The 10,681-nt window shown below is 44.9% G+C and overlaps 1 protein-coding gene across 1 annotated transcript; it reads left to right on the top strand.

The window, feature by feature from the left end:
- The first annotated feature begins 1,642 nt into the window (after nt 1-1,642).
- Nucleotides 1,643-9,158, top strand: LOC136481030 (replication protein A 70 kDa DNA-binding subunit B-like). Its single transcript, XM_066478417.1, has 10 exons — nt 1,643-1,660; nt 1,725-1,785; nt 1,954-2,101; nt 2,210-2,419; nt 2,874-3,120; nt 3,423-3,511; nt 4,307-4,408; nt 4,838-4,921; nt 5,749-6,006; nt 8,614-9,158. The coding sequence occupies exons 1-5, from the start codon at nt 1,643-1,645 to the stop codon at nt 2,878-2,880; spliced, it is 444 nt and encodes a 147-aa protein (XP_066334514.1). The 3' UTR covers nt 2,881-3,120; nt 3,423-3,511; nt 4,307-4,408; nt 4,838-4,921; nt 5,749-6,006; nt 8,614-9,158.
- Nucleotides 9,159-10,681: the final 1,523 nt, after the last annotated feature.

Raw genomic sequence — 10,681 nt, 5'->3', positions numbered from 1 at the left:
GCGAGCGAGACAGATTACATCTTACAAATAATTAAGAAGGTCGACTGTTGGTTGTAACTTACTATGGATCCCATCTGATGATATGTACAAACAAACATTAAATACTCATATTTTCCATATACCAAATCTAAACACCAAGCCCATTATGCTAATGATGGCTTTAAGTGACATGGCATAAGGATACAACTAGCTAAATTATTAGCCTTTGCTGTTACATGCTTTCATGGCATGTCAGTCTGGCGGTGATTTTGTCGCCTGGCTCGCGTGCCCCTCGACCATGCCGAAGCCATCCATAACACATAAGCTGTCCTCGCTGTCACTAACTCTAGCACCGGCTCCTCTCGTCAGTTATATATATCTATGGTTGTTAAACAATTAGAAAGTAGTAGAGGCCGATACCATGCATTAATAAGTGAGTTGCCATCAAATAAATGAGATAACTTTTGGTAGGAACTTATGTTCTCTGCAAAAACATGAAAAATATTAATTCGCTGATTTGTTTGGTTCCTGCCTATATGGATTAAGTCCTAAACTCAAAAACCAAATTTTACTAGGAGCTGCCAGCCACTCTGTGTTGGGCGATATGGTTGAATAGAAATGATATGATATTTAACAAGGCTAAATCTAACACTTTTGTGCAGGTAATTTTTTGGGTGACGTTTTGGATCCGTCAGTGGTCTATGCTGCATAGAGAGGAGGACCGACCAGTGTTCAAGAAGGGGTGCAGTAGCTGGGAGACCATAATATTGGCGCCATCTTTACGAAGTTTGATTGGAAGTTCAAAAATGGGATTGTGTTTTACACTTTTAGTTCTAGTTCTTTTCTTGTGTCTCGCTCACTAGTTGGGCCAAACTGTGTTTTTACTCTCGTGAGTGTGTAAGCCTTATTGCTTTGGTTTGTAATCGGTTTATCAGCTGTGTACCATCTACGGGTGGTAGACGCTGGAACTTTATTCCCTTATATAAAAAAATAGAAGTTTGTGCTGTACTTGTACTTTTTTTTATAATGCTGTACTCGTATACCTATGGTACCTACATGGCTTTAATTTTATATGTAGGCACCGCCCCTATATATACCACTGCAGCTTACTGCATGCATCACCATTGATATCAGCTAGTGTCATGACTCTGATGAGGAGACGCTTAATTTCGGTCTGTGTCTGGCTGCTGCTACTAGGCGCTGTTCACTACGTGAAAAATAGTTTGTAGCAACGGAATAATTTTTTTAGAGGGGCGGGTGATGGAGCCGTCTCTACATTGACGTGCTCTAGAGCCCAGTGACTAGCCGTCCCTATAAATAGAACAGTAGGGGCGGTTGGTATCACCTGCCGCCCCTTACAAATGAGTCTGATTTATAGGGGCGGCTCACTCATCGGTCGTCCCTGATGTTTCTATTTGTAGAGACGGCTCAATCATCAAGCCGCCCCTATAAATGACTCTGACTATATATTCTAGAATATCTTCAGAGCAGCGGCTAGAGCGACTCTTCCCCACCCCTCTCTCTCTCTCTCTCCTCTATGCTCTCTCCCCCTCCCGACGCGAGCAGCGGCCAGGGCGACAGCTACCTTCCTTCCTCCGGGAGACCTACCTTCCTTCCTTCCGGGAGACGATTCGACAGGGAGGGGAAAGAGGCAAGAGGAGCCATGGACGCTGCCAAGTCGGTAACGCCGGGCGCCGTGTCCCACATCCTGGCGCACCCTGTCGACTGGGCTCCGACGACGCCAGTGCCGGATCTCGTCGTCCAGGTCCTCGACCTCAAGTCCATCGGCACGGGCAGCCGGTTCAGGTCAGTTCTCACCTCCTCCCTTTCCCTGGCCGCGCTGGATCTATTATCTTCGCTAGTTTTCGTTCCGTGGGGCGGGGGATCTGTTCTGTTCTTAGCGCAGTTCTTATGGATCTTGTCAGCCGGTCTGACGAGCCTCCCCTTGTGTTCGGATCTGTTGTTGCCCTGCAGTTTCATGGCAACCGACGGGAAGGATAAGATCAAGGCGATGCTCCCCCACCAACTTCGCGTTGGAGGTCCACTCCGGCAATCTGAATAACCTCGGCCTGATCCGCATCCTCGACTACACTTGCAACCTCGTCAAAGGCAACAATGACAAGTAAGTGTTCTCCATCCCGTTTCATCACCATGAGCGGACTAATGTTGGCAACTGTTCCCGTATTCAGCGTTTCCCTCGGTTTCCTGAATCATGTGCTTTGTTTACCAGAGTCTTGATTGTCGTCAAATGCGAGCTTGTGTGCCAAGCGCTCGACGCCGAGATCAACGGCGAGGCCAAGAAAGAGGACCCTCCAATTGTGCTGAAGCCCAAGGACGAAGGCGTGGTCGTGGCTGAGCAAGCAAATGCTCCCCCACTCGTGATGAAGCCCAAGCAGGAGGTGAAGTCCGCGTCCCAGATCGTGAATGAGCAGCGTGGAAAGTAAGTGCTTGCAATTGCAGTCCCTGTCCTTTGATATCCATTTAAGTCAATCGAGAAGTTTAAGATATTCAACACTAACAACCTGTAAGAAACCTGGCCTACCTTTTAAGGGGAAAAAAATCTCTTTCTCTAACAGTTCTTGCCCAACATGTGGGTTCTACTTTAGCAGTTTAGCTTGGCACCATGAGTTCTAAACAAACCTAAGTGTAGTTGCAGTACCTTATTTGTTACCAAACAAATGGATATGATTGTTTCCTGCTAACTGGGCAACTGATGCTCCCATTAGAGACTGCAATGATCAAGCATAAGTAGCACTGTGTACAACAAGTTAACTTTGTTTCTAGTATAATGGTTTGCTGATCATCTTCATATTTTGATTGTACTGCTAAATTATTTAGTGTTACTTGCAACCATTTGCTATGTTAAACTCTGAACCCTATGAATTCGCTTGCAGAACTTGATGATGGCAGCTGCAGAGTCTTTATCTTGGTTAGACCTCCCTCCAGAGCTCCTGGGCCTTGTCTGTCACCCATGGCGCTCCAATGCTAGACTGCAGTCCCTATCCCCTCCACTCCCGTGGCTCACGCTCCTTGATGGGACCTTTCTGAGCATCCCAGATGGTGAAATCATCCGAATGGGATCTTGTTATAGGTGAAGTTCTTGTTTTGGAAACAAGCAGCTAATTATGGTACTGATCAGATGTATGTGCCTCTCCTTTTCTTACTTGCCCTTCCTTTTCCCGGTTAATTTGAAGCAAGTGTGGGATTATTTTAGTTACTACTTGTTGGAAAGTAGCTCTTCTTTTGCTTATGCATCGCAGATTAAGACTTGAACTTTATCATCACTGCATCTAGAGTTAAGTCAAATTGATTGAAGATCCAGCTATCCAATCATCCAATGTGTCAGAAACTTCATTTATTCAGCTTATGTGTTTTTAATCTATCAATCAAATTGACTCTTGTCCATGTCATCCAATTTGAAGCAAGTTTGGTTTTTTTTGTAGTGATGGAGCTTATGGCTATGATCACTCATGTGCTGAATGAGAAGGGGTGGTCAGTTGAGACATCACTTGTCCATGTCTCTGTGCTCCCGGTAATTTTGTCTTCCTGCTGTGTTGCCCTCAATTGACTGTGCCTTCCTCTGTGCTGCAACAGGTTTTGATTTTTTTTTTTGTTCTGAATGTGCTATGCTGGTTTCGATTATGTAAAGGAGGAATCAAATTAGATAGATTGATTATGAGATAGTGTCTGAGTCGGTATGACAGGGGAGACACATTGGACACCCTTTTTTTTTTCTTTTGTTCCCAACCAATGAACTAATACATAACATTGTTTCTTCCTTGAAAACACACATGGAAGACTAATGTAATAGTTTCTATCCTTAAGCTAATTATCAACAATGATTATGTAATAAAATAATTTAGCTCCTAATCTTGGTTCCCCCTTAGTGGCTGACTATTTCAAGGAAGTTTTCTGTTCTGCAATTTGAAGAGCCTATATGTTTGAGAATCGTTGGGGGTCAATTAATTCTATAGTCTGTTTACTTATTTCCTTCACTATGGTCGTAATTTGGTTGCTCTTACTTTGTAACATTGTAAGGTAAAGTTCTTGATTGTGGGAGGATGGTAGTCATTTCTGATCCATTCTGTGGGAGATGTTGCTAACATTATTTGATATGTTGGTTGTTTGCTGGCTGAGGAGCATAATTAGAGATTTATTATTTTTTTTATTTGTGAATAAGGATACAAGATGTGCAACATGCTTTTTTTCCAGAGTGTAAATGCTCAGATATGCGTGATTCCAGCAAACTTATGACTGATTAGATTTGTTTCATGAGTATTTTTTTTCCAGATTGGTAAGTATAAAGTATTTTTATTTGGATTCACAGATTAATTGGCTATCTTCTATACGAATGACTTGTTGTATCACTGAATCCACTCCACATGCATCGCTGACAAAGTGGAAGATTATCAATAGCCTGCATGGTCAGGTTAGTATCCAGTGTTGGAGTGCTCCTTTTTCTGCTATAACTTATGCACAGGTGATTGTATTTCTTGCAAAAATAGAACATGAATGCTACTTGTTTTGCAGAGCTTATCATGCTAGTCTCTTTTCCGTTTTGATTCAGCTAATGCTTCAGATTAACTATGCCATCACTATTTTTTTCTTATATATTGGAAATACTCGGGTGCAAAGATAATTCTTTATTCTTTGTGAAACATAATATACTAGTTATAGGAACTAGAAAGCAATGGATCGGATATCACACTGAGCTGATCATGGAAGCATGTTTGTTCGCATTGGCACCTGCCATGCTGTGCCACGTTTGTTCGTATTGGCACCTGCCATACTTTCACAACTTACAACATCCTGCTTGCCCATTTTCAATGAAATTCTGATACCTTTTTTTGTGGTGTAGATGCCGGAAGCAAGTGTGGGATTATTGCTCAGGAATGGGAGGAAACCTGTTGACTTGTAGAGGAAGAGAGATGGGCTACACAGGGTACAATGCATGTGGCAATGGTTTACATACATTTCCATCTGTCATTTGTTCGTTTTTTTAAGCGAAACCATCTGTCATTTGTTCCTTCCGATATCTGGTATATGTGCAGCTTGCGTTTAGAAGTGTTCACAAGGTGAATATTTCAGAAGTTTCTTTTTTCCGGGACATAAATTTGGGTTTCCTGATTGTGCCTGTTATCTATGATAAAGGACATTGAACATACTAGTTAGCATTTTTTAGTTGACTTGATATTTTTTTATATTTCATTTCATATGTATTACTACAATTCGCATTTGGAAGACATGTCATGGAATATTTGTTATAATCTGGTATAAATAAATGTGTATTGTCATTGAGTTTTAGTACAATCGCAGAAGAAGATAAGTCATGATGAAAAATATATGTTCTGGTCGAATTTGAATTGTAAATTTAATTTTTTTTGGCGAAAAAATGATTTGTAGGGGCGGCTGGTGTTCCCAGACCGCCCCTATAAATTGATTTGTAGGGGTGGCTACAGTACCAACCGCCCCTACAAATCGATTTCTAGGGGCGGTCTGGGAACCGCTCCTACAAATGCATGATTTATAGCCACCCTTTCATAGGGGCGGCTGGTAAAACCGCCCCTACAAACGGTTATCAGTCGCCCCTAAAAACGTTTTTCTACGTAGTGGTTGTTCACTTGTTGATGGCCAAGGAGTAGGACTGGGTGACACCTGGAAATTGCACTGAAAGTCTCAATGAGACTAGGAGTCTAATACTTCATTTAAGATCTTAGAGGATGAGGTTTGTTCCCCACGTACTAATGTCTTGTCCTGTTGAATTGCCAGCCTCTAGCTTCTAGCACTGCACTGCAGCAGCCTATTGGATATCGTTGGCTGAATTGCCACTTGTTGCCAGTGGTTCAGCTTGAGGATGCAGGGCCAGGACATGAGCGGGGTGCATCAGAGAAGATTGACCCAAAAGGTCGACGGCGACTGGCTGGTTGGCACGGGTGCCCAGTGACAGCGAGCTGGCTGACGCATGCAAGGGGTACAGGGGAAGCAATGGCGGCGAGGTTGGCTGTCATGCGCAGCCATAAGTAAAAGGTACGAGCTGAGCCACGAGCTGCAGTAGGCAGAGAAGATCTTCATCATTAGCTACTAGCTGATGACGTACGTCAGGCTGGTTTAGCTGCTTGCTTGAGCGCCTAAGTAGGTATTGCTAGAAATGCCCTGGTTAGCATGCATCGTGATAGTTAATCACCATTCATATTTACATTACAAATAGACTCTGACACTTTATTACAAATAAATTAAACCTAATTTGGTCATCATATTTACAGGAAAAATATCCTCATTGGGTAAAAAGGGGTCTGGGTTCCCATATGCTAAAAAATAAAAAATCTTACAGCTCTAGAATTGGCAATGTTAGGAAATTTTGGGGTGGGATTTAGTTGTTTTGACGGGTCCATAGAATTCAAGCTTTGATGATAAATTTTTTGCTCAATTTTGATCAAAATTTGACCGCAAGGTAAGATGAAACAAATGAACTATAGCCTCTCACGTACTAATAAAGTTTTTGCTCAACTTTGACCAAAGTTTGACCAATGAATCGTAGGAACTAGGCAGAGAAGAATAGGAGTGGTTGAATCCGTAGGTAGGATTGGATACATGAGTAACAAGTTGAGTTGCATTTTGTCGCACCTGTCTTGTTTCTATCTCTCAGCTTAAATTTCTGAGCGAGCTTCTAGACTTGGGCTTGACCCCCCGGCCTATCGGCTGCTGGGCCGAGCCAAGCGTTGACATTTGCGGAGCCCATCCAGACCACCACTACATACCCAAGTCTATTGGTGGGACCTTAACATTCATTGGTGGGACCTTAACAGTCCTTTCATTGACTGACATTGTGTTTACCCTAATTGCAATGGCCGTATGACTCATCTATGCATCAGTACTTTCTTGATGCAAATTAATATTTGCCTATTTTATTCAAGGATGAAAGTGGCATTCTTTCTAGAATGGAGCACAGATTTTTACTGAACTTCTCTTTTACAATCTTTATTTGGTTGATGAAAATATTAGCAAAGACTAGGAATAATCAGTATGCCTGCAAAAGTTTACCTCGGACAGTAAACCTGACTGTTTAGGATGGAGTTTCCCAAGAATGTCAATGATGCCATTGCCTTGATCATCCTGAAACTGAAAGCAGTACTCGTAATTTCATATCAATATTTACAGGCCCCCGCGTCGCTCTCCCTGAGGGCGACTCGGGCGGCACCGCCGCGCCGCCGCCGTAGGGCCCTTCTGCGTGCCTCCTCGACCCGGTTGTCCGGTTGACGGCAAGGAAGGTGGCGGCCAGGTCCTCTCCCTCCCTCCCTCCCTCCCATGGAGTTCCTGCGGTGGATTTAGGCGACGTCGCAGAGGAGCTGGCGGGCGGAGCTGCCGGCGCCGGTGCGGGCGGATCCACCTCCCCACGGCCGGATCTACCTCCCCATCTGGCGCAGGCGACCTCCGTCGACCCGTCTGTTCCCGCTCCAAAAGGTCCGGCGCCGGCCTCCTCCCCTCTCGATCCGGCGGCTTGGGGCCGGATCCGGTGGCCTGCTGGCTGGATCCGGTGGTTCTTTGCCAGATCCGGCGGGGAGCCCATGCGTCCGCAGCAGCGGCTCCAGCCTGGGTGCTGGGAACGGCGCCGGCGGCTGGGGCTACAGGCGCTTGGTGCTTGGTGCTCCCATTGTGGCATCCTGCGTCTTCCTCGCCCGGTGCCAGTGATGTGGTTTGACCGAGATCCACGGAGGGCTGGGGAGCGGGCGTGACGGCGGTAGTTCGGCACGGAGGCTGCTGGAGGTTTTGCGTGGCATGGTTGTTGCGGGGCCGGCTCGGCAGGGGGTGGGGAAGTTGGTGGGCTGGGCGACTGGGGCTTCTTCTGATCCCGGCCCTCTTCACCTGCCATCTGCCTTTCCCCTTCCCCGGGCTAGTTTTCATGGTGGAGCTGGCCGGTTCTGCCTGCTGCTGGCCGGCGTTGCCCGTTGCGGTGGGGGGGGCGGACTCTCCGGCGGGTTCCCCCAATGCTTCTCCTGGTCGGCGTCCCTAGGGCCGGTGTCTAGGCGCCGCACCCTGCCTCCTGGTAGGGTTGGGCCTCTAGCGGCGACAGTGTGGAGGTGGTTTGAGGTGGGGGCGAAAGCATGGACGACGACGTCTGCGGACGTCGTTCCCTTCTTGAAGGCGTCCTTTCCTACCTCTTCTCCTATCGTATTGGATGTTGCAGGTGAAAACCTTCATTGGCGGACTACCATGTCGGCGCTTTTAGCGTCGTTTCCTCCTTGGGGCGTGGCTAGGCATTCCAATTTCACGATTGATCCTTGCTGTTTGGTGTCGCTCGGCAGGACGTCGTTTAGTTGGGTTGTTAGTTGATAGTTGAGTTGTTTAGTTGGGTCGCTTTGACCAAGTTGGATGAAGTAGTGGTGTGAGTTGTCATAGTTGCCCAGTTGTTGTACCAAAGTTGCTAGGATGAGTGAAGCACTCTCCTGAGTTGTATGGTTTTTGGATCTAGTTTCTGCTCAAAAAAACTAGGTGGGCGTTTGCCTTTTTTTTCTTTCTTTGTCTAATAGAAATCGCGGCAAAGCTTTTGCCGTCCTTTCTAAAAAAATATCAATATTTACAAACTGAATCTGCTGAGCCTCTGACGTTTAAGAAGGTCATTTGTACCTGTCTTAGGAAAAAGCAAGCTGGCATGTGCGCTGAGCCGTGAGTTGCACACTAGAGGCCATCTGACATACATTCTCGACGGCGATAATCTCAGGCACGGATTGAACCGGGACCTCAGCTTCAGAGCAGAGGATCGTGCTGAAAACATACGCAGAGTAGGTTCGTTCTGTTCTGAAATCTCTCTGCACTTAATCAGTTTCCTCGCAACTTAGTTTTACAACTGATTATTACTGTTTGTGTGATTACAACTGATCTACATATCTGAATACCTGCTGAATGCCAATGATGTACTCCTGGTTTCCTAAGTCAGATTGATAATTTGGTTCATCGATGAATTACCAAGAACTTGTTTGTACGGGTTTTAGATTGCACACATGTACATGGTGATGTGCTACTTGTAATTCAATGCAAACGTGTGGAGGATGATTTGTTTTAGACACCGCTGAAAGTGTAATCTGATGGTTGTGTTGCTCCTTAAAACCAAACAAGAAATGACAGTGTAAAGGAAAGAGTGCAGCCTGACAGAGTTGCTTAATTAACCGTGCTTGACATAATTTGCACGGTGTTCATTCTTTGTAGGATCTCCATGGACATTACTTTCACCAAACAAGCTATATCTAGCTTAATGGACACTTAAATACGTATGAAGCTTCCGAAAGGTCTATCTCAAAAAATCCAAATAGACCATGGACGACCATGACCTATATTTACTAGATGTCGACAGAGGAACACTATTTCTATGCAGCTCCAAATATCAGTCACCTTATTACTTTTACATCATCATGCCTACATTCTTTTAGAAAGGAAAACATGGTTCATCCTTTTATTAAGTGCATTGTACTTTATCTATGGTTTATTTTCTTCTAAATATATACTAGCAGCTGCCTTCATATATATTAGCGTGAGTTGGGAGTGGGGGTGGGGGGGGGGGGGGGGGGGGGGGGGGGGGGGGTAAGCTATTAGGTGTAGTAAGAGACTCATATTTGGTAGTGACTGAAAGGAATGCTAAACCTGGTGAAGAGAAGCACATACACCTTGGGAATGAGTGGTATATAGGAAAACCCATTAGCCTCAATGCTTCAATTACTGTGTCCAAAATGTAATCTTGTGTTGTTTTAGGTTTGGGGATGGAGCGGGGTGATACCTATTGGTGCATCTCGTGTTTCTGTAGCAGGTGATTTTGTCACGGCTGCAGCGGCACGCGCGGCAGTCATTAGCCTCAATGGCCAGCTTAGTCCGTGTGTCGGGCTGGTTCTGGTTATCGTGGCTCCACTCTCCTTCAGGCGGCCCTCCTCTGGCCACGGCTCTGGCCTACCCAGGCCAACGTTTTGCAGGCTTTTGTGGCAGGAGCCGTGCCGGTATTCCTTCATTGGATGTTGCCTGCTGCTTTCGGTGCCGAGCATTTTGTACGACTTGTATGATTGATTGAAATAAATAATATATTTACGCCTTATATGAAAATAAATAATATATTTACGCCTTATATGAGAAAAGTATTTTCATATTACTTACTCACATGAACCAGCACCAGCAATATCTTATTTACTCTAGGCGCATCTGATTTAGGAACAAGAGGATGTATTAAAATGTCTGGATATAGTGGCACGAAATATATATCAGACGCTTAAACCACACCATGCTAAGAGAAAGCTATAATATTATGGCATCCAATTGGTAATATATTTTTCCATTTCATGCTTATTGGTTCCTCCATTCCTTTCATGTACATGGTTTCTAGAAATCATATTCCTGGTTCCTCCTTTTCTTAATGAACATTTCCCAAGAGAGGAAGAAAAAGAGGTACCTTTTTGTTTTTGACGGGACAGTCCGGTACTTAGATGGACATGAATGAAGTCTGTTTCCACATGTCAAACGGTGCTACTACCTTTTGGTTTGCATCGAAAGAATGGTGTTATAGCTTTAGCATGAGATTTATACTATGGAGTATTGCACATCACTACCGGAGATCGGCTCTTTGCCGAGTGCCACGTGGTTTGCAGAGTGTTTTTTTTCGGGCACTCGGCAAAGACACTTTTGCCAAGTGTTTTTTATGACACTCGGCAAAGAGGCTCTTTGC

The sequence above is a fragment of the Miscanthus floridulus genome, chromosome 9 (assembly GCF_019320115.1).
Source record: "Miscanthus floridulus cultivar M001 chromosome 9, ASM1932011v1, whole genome shotgun sequence".
NCBI classification, from domain to species: Eukaryota; Viridiplantae; Streptophyta; class Magnoliopsida; order Poales; family Poaceae; genus Miscanthus; species Miscanthus floridulus.
The sequence above is the reverse complement of the archived record's forward strand: the minus strand, read 5'-3'. Positions and strand labels throughout refer to the sequence as shown.